Source organism: Phycodurus eques, chromosome 17, assembly GCF_024500275.1.
Source record: "Phycodurus eques isolate BA_2022a chromosome 17, UOR_Pequ_1.1, whole genome shotgun sequence".
Lineage (NCBI taxonomy): Eukaryota > Metazoa > Chordata > Actinopteri > Syngnathiformes > Syngnathidae > Phycodurus > Phycodurus eques.
Genome location: NC_084541.1, coordinates 11,746,475 through 11,768,291, shown reverse-complemented (window position 1 = coordinate 11,768,291; position 21,817 = coordinate 11,746,475). Strand labels below are relative to the sequence as shown.

General features: G+C 42.1%; 1 protein-coding gene across 2 annotated transcripts in view; it reads right to left on the bottom strand.

Annotated features, from left to right (window-relative positions):
• Window positions 1-562: 562 nt before the first annotated feature.
• LOC133415644 (rho GTPase-activating protein 26-like) overlaps window positions 563-21,817 on the bottom strand; it is a 71,706-nt gene continuing 50,451 nt past the window's right edge. Inside the window, exons 17-24 of one of the 2 annotated variants that reach the window (XM_061701847.1) lie at window positions 15,192-15,297; window positions 12,569-12,728; window positions 10,988-11,132; window positions 9,566-9,752; window positions 3,338-3,373; window positions 2,460-2,570; window positions 1,466-1,557; window positions 563-1,236 (exon numbers count right to left, since the gene is read on the bottom strand). In XM_061701847.1, the coding sequence (XP_061557831.1) occupies window positions 1,148-1,236; window positions 1,466-1,557; window positions 2,460-2,570; window positions 3,338-3,373; window positions 9,566-9,752; window positions 10,988-11,132; window positions 12,569-12,728; window positions 15,192-15,297 (926 nt within the window). In that variant the 3' untranslated portion in view covers window positions 563-1,147. Of the gene's footprint in view, window positions 1,237-1,465; window positions 1,558-2,459; window positions 2,571-3,337; window positions 3,374-9,565; window positions 9,782-10,987; window positions 11,133-12,568; window positions 12,729-15,191; window positions 15,298-21,817 lie in introns of those variants that run through there. The other variant, XM_061701848.1, reaches the window with a different exon arrangement.

Sequence of the window (21,817 nt, the reverse complement as noted above, 5' to 3'; positions counted from 1 at the left end):
ATGGTTGTTTGTTTGTATGTGCCCTGCGATTGGCTGGCGACCAGTTCAGGGTGTACCCCGCCTCTCGCCCGAAGATAGCTGGGATAGGCTCCAGCAACCCGCGACCCTAGTGAGGAGAAGCGGTAAAAGAAAATGGATGGATGGATCGATAATTAGTTCACCGAACTGCAAGTTGATTAAGTGACTAGAGGTAATTACTCAGTGAATATCTGCTGCAACATCTGAGATTATTTGTGTAAAGTACACCTCCTTCTTCAACTTGAATAAAATTTGAAAATATTTGTCTCATATTAAAAGTAAAATGTTAAGTAGTGGAGGGCATGGAAGCCAAACAAGCCAAAGCCAAAAGTGATGCTAAAAAAAAGTACATTGGTTTTGGAATTTTCCCCCGAAATGTAATGTGTCTTGCTTGGCCCATGAGATGTAGTAGTAGTAATAATAATAATGTTAGTTGATATTACATGTAAATAAAAATATACAAAAAAGGTTTGGAAAGTGTATAAATACATACATTACAGTAAAATATATTTTTTCTTCCAAGCTTTGTCATGAACTGGAAAAAAAAAAAAAAAAGGCTCCAGCACGCCAGAGACCCTAGTGAGGATAAGCGGATAATTTTATTATTTTTTTTTTAATGTCAAAGGAATAATTTTTCTTTTTTTTAAAAAAGCTTTTGACCTTGTTGACAGGGAAATTCTGTATTCAAATCTAATGTGGCAGGCCACTGTTATTGTTTTTTGTCTTTTTAATTTGTCATCCGCATTTGCGGGAAGATCTCGATAAGCAGTCAGTGCAGTTCAAAAGAAGAAAGAAGTGAAAAACAATCTCACATATATCAGTTCATTTACTCACGCACACACACATTCCAGGCTCATTAGCACATCATCTTCATGAAGACTTGGGAAGCCATCCAAACTAATCCAAGAACAGCTGGAACCGCGGAGGCTCCTTCCAGTGCAACTCCGGGATCTCGCCAAAGTCTGGGCATGGGTCACATCCGCTCCATTTGCTACCCCCCCCCCCCCCAAAAAAAAATAAGTGAATTCCAACTCGTGTATATAATCCATTATGGTCCCCCACACCCTGCACTTGCAGTCCAGTTTGGTCTAGTCCAAGTCCAGTGTCGTCCTCGAGTTCAGTTGTTGCACTATAGAAATTCCACATAGTTCTGAGGAATGAGTCCTATTCGACCGTCCAACGTTCCTTCCAGCCAGCCCGGCTCTCTGGAGGCATGAACTACAGAAGATAGTACACATAGCAAACAAAAATAAATGTACTACTCTGTTGTTGGCCAGCAAAATCAGCCAAACCTTCTATAATTCTTTTGTAAATGCTCTGGAAACCTTCCACTCCTGTGCCACCTTCGGTGCACCGAGTGACCAGTGAGTAAACACAATATGCTCTTTTTTCAGCAGATTATTATTTTCTTTTTCCTCCAAGTGAGAAGTGCAAAGGTGTGACTCACCGTTGTCGAAGATAGTCCCCGCAATGAAGGACAGCTCGGAGTCGTGCTCGGCCTTGCAGGCGTAGAGAGCACGAGCTCGCTTGCCAGAATTGCTGCACACAAAGACAAAAAGTGCGAGTGTTAGACACACAACGGTTTAGGAATTGCTGTTATCGCTGGGGTCGGGGTGGGTGTTGAGGTTAAGGTTAGGGTTAGGTTTGGGATTGGGGGAACGGATATCTTAGGTTAGGGCTCTAGCTTGGGGGTAACATGAGGTTGTGGTTAAGGTTAGGGTTAAGGTTTTTTTTTTCAGGGTTAAAGTCTGGGTTAGGGATTGGATCGAGTTGGGGTTGGCGTTAGAGTTGGGTTCATTTTGGTGTTAAGAGTTTGGGTTAAACTATTGAAAAAAATAAACTTTTAGTAGAAAATTTGAGATTAAATTGTTTCCATAGGCCATGGAATAATCTGGTTTGAATTGGGTTAGTGTTAAATTATGATTATGGTTTGGGTTAGACAATTACTGTAAATGCTCTTCGATAACATGGCAGAAATTGCAATAAACCTGTGAAACAATGATAAAATGTCCCAGCCCTCGATTTTTCTTTTCTTTTCTTTTCCTGGACTGGACCTCTTTAAATGCAAATATATATATATACGGTATACTTTGGGTTAGGCTCACCTATAGTTGTACTGGAATCCCAAATATTGCAATCTTGAGGTTGGCCATATCAAGGAACGGTTCAGTTTGAAACAAAACGCAACATGAAACACGATGCAAACAATTAGAGATATTTTTGTTGTTGTTGTTCTTGATGACGTTAATCAGGACGGAGGTCACAGTGAGCTATAGTATCACATGCAGTAAGCACATTCAGAGCCTTCCCTAAAGGACTCGACATTTGCCACAGTAAGGCTCAAGTTAAGGGACGTGTACTGTTTCCCGGGCAACTGAAGAGATACAGGACAGTGGCGAAACGAGTGTCGTTTAAGACATAAACGTGTGATGATAACCAACCTGATTGGGGACGAGTCGCTGGAGGCCGAAGAAACGGGCTGCGGACTGGACGGCGCTGAGAACATGGGCCAGGATGGAGACCGTGGTGAGTTTGGACTGGAGGATGATCCACTGAAGGATCGTGGAAAATGTTACTGTGGTCGGTTCTTAATAATAACAATAACATACAGTGGTACCTTGGGACCTACCAAGCTCGTGACTCAATTTGTTTGTCTATGAAATCAATGCTCAGCATTGAAATGTTTTGAAATGCCATTACAGTGTTCCCTCGCTCTGCCATGCGTCACCTATTGGGGATTCTGTGCCACCACCATTTTTTGTTTTTAACACAGTTTTTTAATAAACCAAAATAGCACTGTAACATAAAATATAAATATAAAAAGGTAATAAAGTTTAGTTTACCACAGGGTTAGTTCAGTGTTAGCGTCTGTTCCATGCTCCTTACGAGTGTTTTCATTTTCTATTTGCGTGTTTACCTGCTTGTTCCGTTCAATGATGGGCTGACAGCACATCGTTGACTGTGGCGCTCCTTTTTCTTTCCACTTCACTCAAGCGGTGGCATATCTGAAGCTAGCTAGTAAATCGAATGTTGGCTCGCAACACCCGGCGCAACCAATTGAGCACTCGTATCTTGAAAATCTCGTAACTTGGGGCAATCGTAATTCAAGGTACCACTGTACTTAGCACCTTTCAAGGAAGCAAATGGCACTAATAGTAACAATATAATTGTACTGTATGTATTGTTATGTGTAGGCAAATGGTATTCTTGCGATCTAAAGTTGCATGCTTTGGTGTTCGAGGAAATAGCATCACAAATTTCGTCATGGTATTTTTTGATGGGTATTTATTCAATAGGAATGATGTAACATTCTTCTTACCAGACTGGTATGCTGCTGCGGGTTTTGGGGTTCAACCTAAAAAGACAAAATGACAATAATAGTAAAATGACAATTCAGCTCATATCAAATTACAGTACAGTAGCGGTTTGCTCGATCTCAGTACAGTACTATAATTCCATCCATCCATTTTCTGAGCCGCTTCTCCTCACTCGGGTCGGGGGCGTGTTGGAGCCGATCCCCGCTATCATCGGGCAGGAGGCGGGGTACACCCTGAACTGGTTGTCAGCCAATCGCAGGGCACATATAAACAAGCAACCATTCACACTCACATTGACACCTAAGGGCAATTTAGAGTTGTCAATTAACCTACCATGCATGTTTTGGGATGGGGGAGGAAACCGGAGCACCCGGAGAAAATCCACGCAGGCACGGGGAGAACATGCAAGCTCCACACAGGCGGGGCCGGGGATTGAACCCGGGTCCTCAGAACTGTGAGGCAGACGCTCTAACCAGTCGTACACCGTGCCGCCAGTACTATAATTATTTAAAAAATAAATAAACATTTGGGAAACGTTGGCGTAACCATCCTGGAGCTGGTAAAGTCAGACCTTCAAAATAAAAGCACGCCAGTATAACAACACAGTTGCACCACAGTATTGGTCAAAAACCTAGCTTTTTATTACTCTTTCCTAGTTCTTCCACAGACAAAGACAATTTAAACCAATCAAAAGCCGGTGAGAGACTCATGCAGCGCGCACATCTGTTGCAGTAAGCGGCTCTGCCTCCTCCCTCAGTCTAAAAAAACGTGATTAGCGACTCGTGGACGTCACGCTCTAACCATCATTGTGGAGTAATAAAGTCAACAAGTCGACTTGTTGACCCCTACAGTCTTGGTGACCCCTACAGCGCGGTGACACCTCGAACGTGCCTATGGTCACACAATTTGGAATTCAACCGCATTTTTCGCATTCCATATGCCTCTATGCTCGACTCAAGTTTATTTGGAGGGAAAAATACACCTCTCATGTCACAAAGTTGTGATCGTGAGACAGTCATCATAGCATCTACCATTATTTTTGCCAAAAACGGGAGTTAGGAGCAAGCTTCAGACACACCACTACTCAAGTGAAGTGGGGAAAAATATAATTTTAAGCTAGTGTAATGTGGGCAAGGAGAGCCACAATGCCAATGCACTTTCAGCCGTTTATTCAACGGTCAACAGTCAAACCCACAAATCCAGAATCCGAATATTCACGCTCACACTGAACTAACCGAATCCAGTTTATGGTGTCGCTTACTAGGCCACACCCCTTTAAGGCACATATGAATACAACAGTATGTACAGTAATTGCACTTTATTAAACCTCTTTATTACTTTACTTCCTCGTTCATTAAGTTTTATTACATTATGTTTTTAATACAATACAGTCAGATTTCTCTTGTCTATTAAAATGTTAAAAAGATTGGTCACAGAATGAATGTAAGCCAACTCAGGAGGCAATCTTTTTATGAAATGTTTCATCCACTTGACATTTTCAACTGAGAAAACTTATCACTTTGTACAAGACGTCTTGTCTGGAAACATTTTGTTCATACAGTGGATGCATTTAGACTGTCAGCACGTTAACTGGCATGTTATTGCAAGGATGAGAGGCTACAGGCACTAATGTATTCTCAGAAGGTGTTACGCAAGAACGGGTATGTTCATGGTTCCATGCCATCGGATTCCATTTTTTTCTACAGTTTTATGCATAGGTAAAAATGAGTCAGTGACCTGGTTTAAGTTTGACATCTACGCGGTTTGTCGATTGACAGCGAAAGTCCTACAGACGACAACATTCTGAAATTGCCGACAGTGTCACGAAGTTACGCTCATTAATATTTAAGTACCTACCCACTTTGCGGTTGCTACATGCCTGGTCATCTTGGGAACAATTGCTGAGGAGCAAAGCGACTGCGTCTTGTGCAAAGCTTGAACTTTGCGTCACCCGCCAAACTAAGAGCAAGTGAGAAATAAATGGCTTCAATTTATTTTGGGAGAAATTCCAAAGCATTTCGGAAGCAGAATTGTGCTGCGTTCGAGCCCATTTTGCGGAGGATGGCTTCGTACATAAGCTTTCACAAACTGCTGGAAGTGCATTTCTGCGATTTGAGCGGGCAACCCGGGCGGCTCCGGGCAAGCCATGCAAATGCAGTATATAAAAGCATTCACCTGTTGTCGGTTACAACAATACTTAACCACATTTATAACGTTGACTGTAACCGCGGTCAACGTGAAATGTGCGCGAGAGATTAACACCCTGAACCGTTGCGACTGAACGGAACCCACTTGTAAAAATATCCTCCTCACTTTTATTTTCCCCACGTGACACGTACCCTCCATTGCGGGTTGTGACTTGTGCGTAGTGGGCGACCGATCCAACGCTTGGTGAGCTCTGCTTCGTGATGTTAGTAGATGTTAGACACAGGACTTCCTGAGCATTTTCAACTCAAATTATTTTGCTAACCCGATAAAAGGACATAAAAGATTATCAAAAATAATGAAAACAATCTGATGGCTTGTCACCTTTAGGAAAATACATTAAACACAATATACAGCATGTTGTTGAAGGAAGAGTAGAAGTCTTTAAGAGAAACTATTCCAGTCAATATATCATCTTTAAAATCCATTCCTCTTCTCGGCTATAGAGTTTTAGTATTACCGATACTTTTTGGAAGGTCAGCATATTTGATCTGGCTTTCTGCTACAATCGATTGTGTTTTATTTCCTGTCCTTAAGGAATAGCAGAAACACTGGAATAATCATAAACATGACAACAGACGGATATTTAATTTCAGGGCTGACATTTTTTGACAAGCGTGATTCCATCAAACGTGCCGTCTTATCTCATCCTCTATCTGCTGACAGGCCATCACTCTACACAAAAACCCAATACGGGTTCAACTCCTTTACTTGCACTGTAGTGGACGGCTGACAATCGAATGACAGCTTGTGTGCACAGCGCACGGGAGCAATGAAAACATACTTTAAACGGGGATCACAAGGAGAGTGAATGTTTTTTTGCCCTTTGCTGCAGCTGTCAGAGTAGCTCTGGCCGCTATATTGGTCACGTACCATGCAGCCATCCGTCTACTATACAGCCTATCCCAGCTGACTATGAGCGTGAGGCGGTCCACACCCTGGATTGGTTGCCAGCCAATCGCAGAGCACAAACAACCACTCACATTCACATTACGCGGGCATGAATGCGTAGTAGCCAGTACATTTACGCCGTTGCTTAAATTGTACATCTAGTTTAATCCAACATACTTTTTACTTTTGCGCCAGTATTTTTATTAAGAAACGCTACTTTTACTCTGTTACATTGAGCTACATTATGCTCACTACTTTTATTTTTATCTAAAGGTCTTTACCGTATTATTGCTTGAGTGATCTATTTCGGTTTGTCCGAGAGACTTCAGACTCTGTTTAACCAATCCTTCGTAACTACTAGTGACGTTTGACTCCATTTGACCAATCAAACATAGCCAGGCAGTCACATGACCACACAAAGTATCCACGCACCCCCACACAGAAGCAGGCAGACAGACACGCGAGCTCTGAGGACGTGTGTAGCGGATGATGCATTATTACTAATATAATGGACAATCGGCTGGAAACGTGTTCGGTTCATTGAAGACTCTAAATTGTCCATCGGTGTGAATGTGAGTGCAAATGGGTACTTGTCGGCCAGTCCAGGGTGTACAACGGCTAGTTCTCATCAATAAAGGACAAGTATGTCTTTTAAGCAAGCAGCAGTTTTATGTCATTTATCATAAGAGAATCAGTAGCTGGTTTATGGGTGTTGCACATGAGATTATGTTTGAGCACAAAGCCGCACCCATGATTGCACATTGTGTCTCGGTGCTCGCAGAAAGCAAGTCATAACAGCTAAATTGCATTAAGAGTACTGCAGACGAAGAGGGCAAGCTGCCCATCGGAACTCGGCTTGCTAGCTTTTCTTATCTCGCGGCCTTGGGAAGATTCGATCTTTCCATCTTTGCTGTCACGGCTGCAATTTAAAGACATCTTTAACCAAAGAAGAACCAAATGTATTGTAAGATTATAACACACCAACTGTATTTTTTCATCAGCTGTGGAAAACAGGGAGTCCATCCATCCATCCATCCATTTTCTGAGCCGCTTCTCCTCACTAGGGTCGCGGGCGTGCCGGAGCCTATCCCAGCTGTCATCGGGCAGGAGGCGGGGTACACCCTGAACTGGTTGCCAGCCAATCGCAGGGCACATAGAAACAAACAACCATCCACACTCACATTCACACCTACGGACAATTTAGAGTCTCCAATTCATGCATGTTTTTGGGATGTGGAAGGACACCGGAGTGCCCGGAGAAAACCCACGCAGGCACGGGGAGAACATGCAAACTCCACACAGGCGGGGCTGGGGATTGAACCCGGGTCCTCAGAACTGTGAGGCTGACGCTCCAACCAGTCGTCCACCGTGTCGCCAAAACAAGGAGTATTACAAAAAAATAAAACAGGGGCAGCATGCAATCTGCTGACTCCCAAGACTTCTGTGGAGGTTTTATTGAAACCATCCAGTCTCCAGGGTGATTAAAAACCTCAACCGTCTTTTTTTAGCATTCCAGTTTTTCTATTTTTCTCTCACTTGTTTTCTGCTGTTCTGAAATACCAAACACACCAGAGAAACATTTAAAAAAAAAACAGTGTCAGTCCCCAGGAGGGAATCGAGATAGACTACAGCCCTTTTAATGCTTGGAATTGCTTAACTTATTCACTGCCAGCCTTCCCAGTTAACATGGATATTTGACTTCTAAAGCCATCAATTTTTTAAAATGATTTTCTGGCTAAGCATGTTTTTTAATGTGGTTTGTGAAAATCACCTAGAGCAGCACATCCAAAAAAAGATTCTAGTGTTCCCTTCTCTAAATAAGGTAAAAATTTTGCTGACAAAAAAAGAGCATACCATTTTTCCTCATATAGTGGAATTGCCTCTAACACAGTAGCGTTGACTGTATTAGAGGCAATTACCCAAATTAGTCACTGTGTGCGGCATCTCCATACTTACGACAAATAAATGCATCCCTGAAGTAGACACCTCCCATTTCCCCATTAGGAAAAAAAAAGGGTAATAAGTATCCATTCATAGACAACACCGTCGAGGCAATTTTCAACGCTGTTGCTAACTAAAACAGCAAGACCCACTGATGCACGTAGACAACCTCTCATATGAATTGAAAAGTGTGGCGTCTCACTGCAGCATGTTGTAACCAATTTCCTGTTCAGTATTAAAGACGAAAGATTACGTTATGTGGCACCTCTGATCTAAGGTTACTCCACAATGTTGTGTGCATCCAAAAAAACTGGGAGGAGAACATGCAAATAGATGAATTTAGCTCGTGCAATGTAATTTAACAAATCTGAGACATATTGGGGTGGTTTGATTATTTCTCTTTAAATACCGTTTCTGAAAGGCAGGTGCAAATTGGCACCTCTGAGTCTAACGATTACTGCGGTTATTGTGGCGAGGAGGAGGTGCAAAAACTATGAGACACCATGTGGAGGGTGGATCTTTTCTGCTCGGGTAAACATTTTTGAAATTCCAGAATCAAATGCCAGAAATAAAAAGAATCGTGTCATATTGTCTATTCAGCAATATCATTTTGGAGCTTCTGAATGCTCATAGCAGCTGACTTGAGCCAGTCACAGGAAGTAGTCATGCCGGATCACATTTCCTTGCATCTGGATCCTTTTAGAGCACGGTGACAATTGGTCCATACCAATTGTACCATGGAAGTTTTCAGGTGTGCTGTTCCAAGTTTCTACACAATGTCACGCAGAATGGGCAGATGCATCCATCTCCCACCCACTCAGAACGACTCAAACAAAACGTGTCTTTTGTGTAAGTCGTTCCTGTAAGTCGCCTGACTTACAGGAACAATAGATTTCTTTGCTGTCACTCAGTAATAATATCGTTTGCCTCTTCCATTTCCGCTTCCAATTCCATCACTTCAAACTTAATTTTGCACTTGTGGTGTGCTCCCAAATTTTCCATGTTGAAAACAATCAAAACTACCCGAAGCACCAAACCCTCCTTCAAATACAGTGGTTTCCGCAACTTTTACACCTGTTGCCAACAGTGCATGCAATCTGGTTGGAGTGAGTGTACACGCAATTTAGCGCCGGCTATTTGGGCTCTTAGTAAAAAAGGTTCTCAGACTTCGATATGTGTTTTGTGGCACTCACAATGAGTTGGGACGGATGTGCCTGGGATCGTGCTCTCCGTCGTTGCTGGTCAGGCTGTGTCTGGGCGTTAGACCTTGGCTTCCGCCGCTGCTGCTGCTGCTGCTGCTGCTGTTGCAGTTGGCGGAAGACGACGCGGCCTGGTGCAGCTCGCCCATTGCGGCGTTGACCACGCTGTTCCTCTTCTCACCTTCAATGATCAATGGTGATTTATTCGCTCTGAGTCGGAATATTGAAGAATTATGACATTGCAGTTTCTGCAATCAGCAATGTACGCCCTGACAATAATGAGGCAGCAGATGACAATGGTTTGCCTTCACCGGGAAGCCACACACAACTAAAAGCCATTTGTGGTGTGAGATAAAATGTTAAAGCACAACATAATTTAACATAAACATGAACATAAACAGTTCTGAGGACTGGGGTTCAAATCCCAGTCCCGCCTGTGTGGAGTTTGCATGTTCCCCCCGTGTTTGACTGGTTAACTTATTAATTCCAGACAAACAGTAGCATGCCATAAATTGACAGTAACACTCTGCAAATGCCTTCTTGTTTCTGCATCCAGTGATTTTAATTCAAATTACGGTATTTAACAAATGGAGACCAGAGAGACGTCAGAAATGAATCAAACATAACATTCAACCACTATAACTGTTTTCTATTCATGAATGCAAGTAAATGACTATAATTTGACATCTCTATCAATAAAGGCTTTACTGCCCCCCCCCCCCACTTTAAATAAACCTAAACAAAACAGTAAATTAGAAAACTGAACGAAAACATAATATATACATTCTACCATTACCATTTTTTTTTACTTCTGTTAGACAGTGATGAACTTCTCTTTATATAAACTTATATAAACTTTGTTTATACAGTTGACACTGACAGTTTAATGGCCTTGCCTTATTTCATATGGTAAGCACTGTTTTGAAATTAGAACAACTTAGAAGTCAACCAGCACCACCAAATGAATTGTGTTCCCCTTTGGATGTACTGGTGTTCATCCATCCATCCATTTTCTGAGCCCCTTCTCCTCACTCGGGTCGCGGGCGTGCTGGAGCCTATCCCAGTTATCAACGGGCAGGAGGCGGGGTACACCCTGAACTGGTTGCCAGCCAATCGCAGGGCACATTTAAACAAACAACCATTCGCACTCACATACACATACGGGCAATTTAGAGTCTTCAATCAACCTACCACGCATGTTTTTGGGATGTGGGAGGAAACCGGAGTGCCCGGAGAAAACCCACGCAGGCACGGGGAGAACATGCAAACTCCACTTAGGCGGGGGCGGGGATTGAAACCCGGTCCTCAGAACTGTGAGGCAGATGCTCTAACCAATCGTCCACCGTGCCGCCTGTAATAGTGTTCCATTATTCCAAATGTCAAAATGGCGTTAATAGGTTAAGTGTCGGGTCTTACCTTTGAGGGAATGTGTTGGTGTCTGGAAGAGCGTGAGAGGTCTTTCAATGCAGGACGGAGCTTTGCTCTCAGTGCTTCTCCTCCTGGACTGGTTGAGCTGAGGGTTGGTTAAATCTCCAGCAGAGCTCGGCGCATCTTTGAATATCTGCATCAACGAGTCCACAACACCCAGACATGCTGTCAATCAATCTGTGGAGACAAGCTAGGGACATGGCGCTTGGCTCAGGCCCGGAGCGACGTCGCCCGACGTGAGTGAGTGAGTGAGTGAGTGAGTGAGGGCTATTGCGAAAAAAAGTCTTGTCAGCGACTCACACCCACAAACTCGGTGATTTTGACCCTAGCACGTATACCAATTTCGCTGCAACGGAAAAACCAGGTGGTGTAATCAGGAAATAACAGTTTGAGGTGCCACACATACTGTACTCTATTAATTTGGGATTGAACCAGACAGAACATGCCACAGTTGTCAAGAAAGAAGCGGATGCGTTTACATGGTTTCATCTCATCTCTGGCCCTTTCATTAATATTAATTTGTCCACAATGTCAGTGTGACATATGTAGTACAAATAACATGTACCTCACACTCGCAACACATAATTCACTCGTAAATGAGAGAAGCGTGGATATTTGAGAGTTTGGTGGCTCCATTCATTTGACTCCATTTCAGCGACAGAGACTATTCACACTTTGCTTTTTTCAGGCACATGTACATATGAAATCTAGTTCAGTATTTTTGTAAAACACAATATATATTTTCTATATATACTGTATTGGTAGGGCTTGGCGGCGGCTTTCATCCAGACAGAAAGCTACTGTGCATTTCGGCGACGGAGACGCTCCATGCTTCGCTTTTTAGCCACAGGCACTGTACATGCGAAAAAATATATAAATAACTATAGTTTAGAAATATATATGCACCGTATTGGTATGGCTTGGCGGCGGCCGGCTGGATGCCACTTCGTATCTGGATACATTAAATTACGTTGTCATTTTTGATTGGCGGTTACATCTGCGACGTTGTGACACCATTCACATGCGTTTCAAATCTGGAATCGCAGCAAAACTAGTGGCCGATGGTGTGCCACTCATAAAAACTAGCGGTAGAACTCGCTCGGTGTACGGTAAGCCTAATGCTCACGGTTCATTATTCTCAATGTTCGCTTCATCACATGTACATGCAGATGTGTGTGTCTGTGTGTGTGAGTTTGTGATGGTTTGTATCCTTCAGCAGACAAACAAGATGTGCGTGCTCTGCTCCATCTCATTTTCCAGTTGTTATTTGTGCTGTTGCCATGGTGACAACTGTAAGCAGCTGGGTTAAATAGCGTGACTGCGCTGCAAAGAGTATGTACCATTGCATTAGGTACACTTAAGCACATTTGGCGCTGCGCATAAGCATAACCAGAAAATTCTGCCTCTACTAAACATATTTTGACACATCTGCACGCCTTTGGGAGGATTTTCACTCACTGAACAGAAAATACAGTTATTAGTATATGGAATAAACAAATAAATAATGTAAATATTTTGTCGAATCACTGCATTTGTTGCACAACGCATGCACACATACATCATACGAACCTTCTCGTGGTGCTCAATGAGGATCTCCACTACAATGTTCTGGAACTTGATGTCCATGATGGCCGCCACCGTCTCCTCCTGTGGGCGGAGGAGAGTCGGACCGAAAACCACGCCCAGGTTGGCTACCGTCATCAGGTTCTGCTGGTGGTGATTGGCCACACTGTTGCCAGGGAGGAGAATTATTCTTAGTTCCTATTATTGTTAAAAAATTCCTAAGAAAAGACATATTTCAAGTCAGTGATATACAGCTCGAGATAAAAACTGCAAAATTATCCGTTTCTCAGATTTTACTATTTATACTGTCAGTATTACTGTACGTTTGAGTAAAATGGACATATTTGTTTTATTTTATCCATCCATCCATTTTCTTCTCCTGGAGCCTATCCCAGCTATCTTCGGGCGGGAGGCGGGGTACACCCTGAACCGGTCGCCAGCCAATCGCAGGGCACATATGAGGCTGACGCTCTAACCAGTCGGCCACCATATAGTCAATATATAAAAACAAAAATCACCTTATCAGATGGAAACATGAATGGCACTGAGTAGACTGCAGTCAGAAAGATGTCCATTATTCACAGAGAAATCAAAGTAAATGTGGTGGAGAAAATCCTGGCTTCACAACTTTATGACGATCCACAATAGAATGGCTTCTTTGTTGTCCCAAATTTTTGTCCCAAATTGGTTAAGTAACTCAGTTACAAACAAGCAAAACAACAAACTCACTAAAACAATCTCTTCAGCCATAATGAAGTTAGACATAAAACAGAAGTGTGAGCGATGGAAGGAGTACAACAAATTCAACACCTGGTACACAGGTTTGCAAGTACTACCGGTATACTTGAGAATTTAGCCTCTGGTGCGTTGCATAATGTCCAATATTCCATTTGCTGCACAGTACGTCATGTGTCTGCTGCTGAAGTAAGATACATAAACCAGAGGGATTAGAGGGCAGTCTAGAGTGTCACCACAAGTCCGCTCACCATTAATAGACGTATAATTTAACATAATCTGTAAGTGTTACGGGATGTGCTGTCGCAGTAGCAGATTGTGGTTGTTTAAACTCTAAACCTGACTGACAGACAATTCATGTCTTTGTCAATTTGAACTGCCTCTAAGCAACACAACATAAACATAAAGCCACCCATTTTTATTGAGAAGTGTTGGAACATATGCATGCTTGTTTTGTAATTTGGATTTTGCCGGTGAAAACTACATTCATACATTTAGAGATGTAAACAACATAAAAAGCAGAGAGGGACCTACAGTAAACAATTGCGAAGCTGAGAGAAGATGGAAAATCAATCAGAGCCACTGCACATTGGGCACAATACAATCATTAAATTCATTTGTGTGGCCTACTGAGAAGCAACAGACGACAAACAGGGAGGCCAAGGATAATAAGGGCCCTTGAAGACAGAAACATTTTGATAAATGAAACAAAGTGCCTACAACAGCTGCTAGTGACATCAGCAATAACATCCAGATGGCAGGAGTGAAGGTATTACATCTACTATTGTTTGCAGAAGACTTCAACAAAACCGACACAAAAGTTTCCAAAAGATGTGATCCACTCATTCGCAAGAAAAATATGAAGGTCAGGCTGGAATTTGCCAAAAACTATCGAGCCGAGTCGAGTCGAGCCGCTAAAATCCTGGGATAAGGTTTTATGGCATGATGAGACAAAGATGATTCTTTACCGAAGTGATGGAAAGGCTTTGGGAAAGAAAGGATTTGCTCAAGATCCCCAACATACAAGCTTAACTGCGAAGCACAATGGATGTAACATCATGGCTGAGTCTTGCAGGGCTTCTTCTGTGATATGGGCTGATTAATCGTCACTGATGATATAACGCATAATATCAGCATTGTAAGGAAAACAGAAGTCTACAGAAGCATTTTCTCTGCCAATTTCAAGAAACACAAGAAGATCGCGAGATCCTTCATCGTGCCGCAAGATAATGACTCAAACCACAAAGGAAGGTTTATAGCAAACATAAATGGATTGTATTCACTGTGCCAATACTTTTGGAGGGGAGTGTAAAACCTCTTGTAAAGAAAATAAGCTCTTTGGAGAATATCATCTGGTGAACTCGTCAGCATCTGCTGTGAGTAAAAACAAATGGATTTGCTATCATCTTACAGGGCTGGTTGCATTCTGAATGAGCAATGATTTGGTGATTTGCAGGCCAAAACACATTAAATACCTCCATTAAAATTGGACTACATGTCAGGAAAAGCTCATGAATATTGGCCCTTGTATGAAGTTAGGTCTGAAATGGAAGTGGACCAGAGGTTCAGTCCTTGCAACTTCTTTTATACAAGGTTTGAATCTGTCTATTGACATGAAATCCTACCTTCTTTGACTAGGAGCAGTCTGGCTCACCAGCTACCAAGCCAAAGAAGGACATAGATTCATTTCACTGAGTTCTGGATAGTGTGTTATTCTTCAGTGCAAACCACTTGGAAAAAAGGAGATTATTTAGAATTTGATACCTTCCTGAGGAGGGAGAAAAACCATCCGTCTTATTGTCAAGCTTCAGTTCGGCTAACATCACAGAGTGTCTGTAGTGTTGAAAACAGCAAACAAATCATGACAACTCTTGATTCTTTTTGTTCCACCTACTTGGAAAGATGTTTCATGAGCAGCTCCAACATCTGCCGGTTCTTCTCAGGCAGTCGGTGGACCAGACCATGGATCTCTGTCACCCTGGCCTCAGGGTTGTCCAACTCTGGAAAGCATGGGAGAGAAAGTGTTAGGGCAATAAATACAAGACAGTGAAGTTGGGATCTTCAGTTACCAGTTGACACGTGGACCCAAGCGAGCATGATTATGGGGCAGTAGTCTATTACTGGAATGTGTGGAGTCCTTGTGGAGGCTTAATCAAGGTGTCTTTTGGGCCTTGCTTTAGTTCGGGTATACTGTGGTGCCTTGAGATACGGAGTTTAATTCAAAAATTGTTGTAATGTGGGTTTCAATGAGAATATAATAGCACTCCATTAATATTTTACTTTATAAAAACATACAGTAATGACATAATTGAATGGAATAAAAAATAAAAAAGTATTTGTCGCACTGAATCAATTGAATGGCCACTGTGCTGCTCTTTCTGGTGTGCCAACCTTGGCCACCTGGGGGCAGTATAAGATAGACAGACAGAAATTCTGTTCATTGAGGCATCTCAAATCCTTTCAGCTCATCAAGTATGGAACTAATACTAGTTGTTCTTCACAGAGGATAAAGCATATATGACCGTGAGTACTGTTATATTGTCTGTCTACATGTGTTGCCGCACTGTCTGTGTTCAATCCATTGCTTAAAAGGTTACAACACCGCAACATAGATACTATTTCGCATTAGCATTAAACTAGCAGACTGCCAGGCTAAGCTATGTGGTTGTTTTAAATACACATGGAGTAATTCTCTTTGTATTATGAAAATGTTGGGGACCACTATATTGTGCTGAAAAAATATCAAAGACTGTCACTGATTAATTGACTTTTGACTCAACTTTCCTTACATTTGGTCAACTGCAAAAAAATCTGTTAATTCAATTCCTATAGGAAGAAGTAAAAAAGAAGACATTAGATCCAAAATTTGGTTTAAAACCTTTCTGTAGGACACCTCAACAGTGATTAAGAAGCCAAATGACATCTATCAATTAACCGGATTTATTGCAACCTATAATCCACAAACCTTAACGGACTGAACGACGGTCGGATAACCAATATCATGTTCTCTGTAAATTTGATCAACAAAGCCCATAAAAAGATTGCAGCTACCAATAATCTGACCTTATATCAAAATGCAGTGAAATGTATAATAATGCACAAGTATAGATAGGCAGCAAGAAATTTATTTCTATTCTTCAATTTGCTGTTCACTACTGCGTTACCATTTTCTTTCACCTGACCTATTTATTTCTAACCAGTTTTCCAGGGCTTAGCTCAATAGCAGCAAAGAGCCAAAGGCGGATTAAGGAAGTCGTAAAAGCACTTTGAGTTGGAGTCAACCGCCCTCGGTTTATGACTTTGTCGGTTCGTTTGGAATGCGCTAAAAATGTCCAGTGTAGATGTTTCTAGCATCTCACAAGGACAGCAGGAAGACACGCAGAAAGCAGTCTGCAAAGTCTTGAAGGAAAGATAAAGACGAGGTGTTTTACTGAAGCAAAACTTTTTGAGGAAGTTGATTTAAAAAAAACTGAGTCACACGTTAATGACAAGCAATTAATCAATCACATTTAAAAAGGCTCCATAGAGATGACTGCAGAATTCATCATGCAGCCCTTAGGGGACCGTGCCTGTAAACACACAACAATAAGCACTCGGCCACAGAGGATGTTGCACAGCGGTATTATGCATCAGAATCAGAATCAGAATCAGAATCATCTTTATTTGCCAAGTATGTCCAAAACACACAAGGAATTTGTCTCTGGTAGTTGGAGACGCTCTAGTACAACAGACAGTCAATTTACAGAACACTTTGGGGACATAAAGACATTGACAAAAAACAATTGTGCAAAAAGATGCAGAGTCCTCTAGCACTTAGAGCAGTTCGAACGACTAATATTGCAATAGTCCGGTGCAATGACCATTGTGCAAAGGGCGCTGAGACTTCAAGGAGTGTATGCGGTTTAAAGTGACGAGTAGTGCGATCATGTATAATACTTTACTGTAACTACTGAATTTCCTCAAATAGTGTCCAGACCTCTAATTGATGCTGCGCCCCAAGACAACCCGAATGGTGGTAATTACAATTATGTCAGTTCAGACGCTACATACATTAAAGAGCTAACTGCAACAATCTTTCAGAGGAATTAAAAACCACGTTGCATGTGAGCTCCCTAACGATGATCCTACAACGATTAGTGGTCCAATACATAGACGTGATTGTTCCACAATGTTGTTAAATTAGCAATTGGTATTTTAACAAAGACAATTTTAATTTGAAATCAATCCTTTTAAAAGATTTTGATTTATGTTTCGTCCTGAATACCTTTGGCCAACACTGTTCGGTGAATGTACTGGGTGAAGTAAGCCACTTGGAGGGCCACGTTCTTTAACATTTAATCTTGTTATATCTTATGCAAAATGGGTTTCAATGGTGTAAGAAGTGCATACATTTACCACATATACACAGGAACCGAAGCATGCATTTGCTTTACAGTCTGTTTTTTTTGTTTGTTTTGTTTTTCATGAATCATTCATGTTTGCTGTCTCCTGATAGTGGATTACTAATTATTGGAATTCTTTTATGGGCTTCTAAAAGGGAGTTGGGGGGAAAAAAAAGTAATCTATTTGTCGTGTGTTCCCAAACTGGTCAACACACAGTTAAAACGATCTATATGGGCTTGAATATGTACTGGCACTGGCTGCTCAGCTGGTCCCGGGAAACCTGACGCCAGCACATCTACAGTACATTGCAGATTAATACTGTGCAAAGCTCATTTATTGATTTAAAAAAAATATATATTTATTTTCTTTTTCTCTCTTTTATTTAGTGATTTACATCATTATCAACAATAATTAATGGTTATTGGACGGCAGGCCAGTCCAATTCGGACGACCATTGGATATTTTGCACAGGCGGAAAATCCAACAATTGTCCAGAAAGAGGATACAATGGAGGAATGATGTAGTAAGAAAGAGGTGATGTTTGAACAAAAATTTCCCACCGACACTCTAGACAGACTGGTCACCAGTCAGTAGCATGGCATATACTGTATGTACAAATAACCAGCCACAATATCATTCACACCTATGAACAATTTAAGAGGAAGCCTTGTGCTCAGAGAATACTGACAAAAGCATGGGGAGAACATGAAAACTCCACACAGAAGGAGCCGAGATTCGAACGTGGTACTTCTGTGAGGCAGACGTGCCCACCCCCACTACCAAACAGCAAACTAGTGAGACGTAAGGAACAGCCCCTCTGCTGGTTGCAGCCAAGCGATGCCTTGATGCAGCATGAACTAGTTGAGACTGAATCAACTACGCCTCTGTTAATTTGAAATCTGGTTTGAAATCCATTTTGTCTCAATCGGAACAAGACAAAGATTGACAAAACAATTATTCACCACATCATTCTTTCATCGATTATCACGGCCTCCGACAACAAATTGCCCGCAGCAGTACTCAAACCGTTGCAGTGCCAAAGCCTGAGTCCTTACAGATGAGGTACTGCCGCTCCAGTAACTGAAGAGGTGACAACAAAATTTGTCTCAATATTTTTGTCCATATGGTGCACTTCCTTTTGGTATCCAGCTGGCAACCATTTGTCCCACTTCTACTACATTATACCCTTCGGCCTCAGCCTATAACAAGCCTTTAAAGACTGTTGAGCGGAGCAGATTTGAACCCAGATGAGGAGTAAGAAGCCAAATAGGGGTCTGTGAGATGGGCGGGAGGAAACGCAAAACAGAGGAGGAGCAAGGCGGGGAGTTCATGTCGGGACACTGTCCTTAAATCACCTTGCAGGTTGCCTGCCTTGTTTAAAAAAAAAAAACATTTTAAAAGGTTGGCGTGAAAACAGTGTCGTAAACGACACGGATTTGCACATATGAATTCACACAGTCATGCAAATGAAGGCAGACAAATAAACAGAACCAGATGCTTTAAATGGCAAGAGGAGGAACTTTAGCTCTGTATTTATAAACAGCAACATTTTCTCTTTTTATGATTGGTACAAAACCCTAAAAGTATGAAGGTTGGCGTTGTTTCACTATGAACGAACGTCAGCACTCTTTTCTCTCAATTTTCTCGCCGCTGGGCCTTTTCCTGGTGGCCCAGCCAGACATTCTGTCATTTCCTGGACTTCCTTTGTGTGATAGCTCAGTTTTGGAGAGACTTCACTGCGCACAAACAGGGAAAACAGGTCAGTGGTGGATTCTGGAAAGTGGGGCACACGCCTACACCAGCACACACCTTTTTGAGGCATAAACACATTTTATGATAAGGAGATTTGATTTGCAGTGTAATTTTCTTATCTCGTGTTTAAATCACTGCGTGTTTTCAAAAATTAAAACTGGAGCGAATCTGTACCAATTAAACTGGGCCTCAGCAAAGTGTACCCATGGCTGCACTGTGGCTGTCCTCCAAGCTCCGTGGGTGGCACAGTAAATTAGCTCGGCAGTTCACGTGATTAGCTAATTGAAGACTCTAAGTTGCCCGTAGGTGTGAATGTGCGTGCGAATAGTTGTTTGTTTATGTGCGCCCTGCGATTGGCTGGCGACCGGTTCAGAGTGTACCCCGCCTCTCACCCAGAGTCAGCCGCGATAGGCTCCAGCACGCCCGCGACCCTACTGAGGGTAAGCGGTATGAACAATGGATGGATGGATGGATAACAACTGCATGTTGGGGCCTATGTTCCCCCCTACCTGTCATACACGTTTAATTAAATTAAAATGTATGTATGTATTTTATATATAGTATTTTATATATAGTATTTGATATAGTTTTATTCAAATAATAATTATTTCTAGTAGGTGGACTAATCAGCCAGATAGCTATTTGATGTGAAGCACTTTATTGAATGTGATATTAGCAATAAGACATTGTTATATTACATAAGGTACAGTATTATACTAACTGTATGAAGGTAAAAGATGTTCTTAATACCAGAGTGGAACTTCAATCATGTAATTATTATTAAAAAGTAAAAATGTATTGATTTAATTGGTTTTGTTATTTACAGACCCTTTCCAAAAAATCTAAGTATCATGGAAAAGTTTATTTATTTCCATAATTCCATTCAAAACGTTAAACTTTTATAGATTATAGATTTATTTGCTTTATTTTTACATAATTTGGGTTTACAGCTCATAAAACCCACAAAATCATCCATCCATCCATTTTCTGAGCCGCTTATCCTCACAAGGGTCGCGGGTGTGCTGGAGCCTATCCCAGCTATCTTCGGGCAGGAGGCGGGGTACACCCTTAACTGGTTGCCAGCCAATCACAGGCAGTTTTTTTTTTTATGGGGTACGCAAATGCACAGCTGCTAAAGCTTCAGTGCTTTGAGGGACGCTGTGAAAGTATTCCTGCTAAAACAAAGGTGCTAAAAGGTAGTAAACCACAGCCTTAGCCAACCAATCGCAGGGCACACATAAGCAAACAACCATTCGCACTCACATTCACACCTAGGGTCATCTTTAGAGTCTTCAATTAACCTAACATGCATGTTTTTGGGATGTGGGAGGAAACCGGAGTGCCCGGACAAAACCCACGCAGGCACGGGGAGAACACTGTGAATGAATCACCATTTACGTCTCAGTTTTTAGAGAGAAAAAAAATAGGGTCACATCAAAATACTGTATTGTACTTTCAAAATGAATACTGTGAAGAAATTAGCCCAAATTTTGCAGGCCATAAATGTTTTTGTGTCATTCACACACTAATCATCTACTAAACCCAAAGCAGCTGCACAGGTTTCCCCAGGTGTCATTAAATTGTTTCAGTTTGGTTCAATTGTCTCAGTATGGGGAAGACTGCATTCTTGACAACTGGCCAGAAGACCATCATTGATACCCTCCATAGGATGGGTAAGCCACAAAGGTTCATAGCTAAGGAGGCTGGCTGGTCACAGAGTGCTGTGACCAAGCATATCAATGGAAAGTCTAGAAGGACAAAATGCGGCAGGAGAAGATGCACCAGCAAAAGAGATGACCGTAAGCTTCAGCGGATTATCAAACTGAGAAGAGTCAAGAATCTAGCAGAGATCCAGAAAGAGTGGAATGAGGCAGGAGTCAGCGCTTCAAAAACCACCACATTCAGACACATCCAGGAGATGGGCTACAACTATCAGGTTCCTCGGGTCAAGCCACTTCTGAGCCTGAGCCAACGTAGGAAGCGTCTCAACTCGGCCAAAGCGAAGAAGGACTGGACTGTTGGCCAGTGGTCCAAGGTCCTCTTTTCCAATGAAAGTAAAGTGTGCCTTTCATTCGGGAATCAAGGTCTAAGGGTTTGGAGTTAGACGGGTGAAGAACAGAACCCAAGCTGTTTGCGGTTGAATGTGGAATAACCACAGTCAGTCGTGATTTGGGGTGCAATGTCCAGTGCAGGTGTTGGTAAACACTGCTTTCTTAAATCCAAGGTCACCGCAACAGTCTACCAGAATGTTTTGGAGGACTTCATGATTACTTCTGCTGAGGATCTGTATGGAGATGCAGATTTCATCTTCCAGCAGGACCTGGAAACCTGATTGGATGCCCATGCCATGACAGTGCTTGACTGGCCAGCCAGCTTGCTGGATCT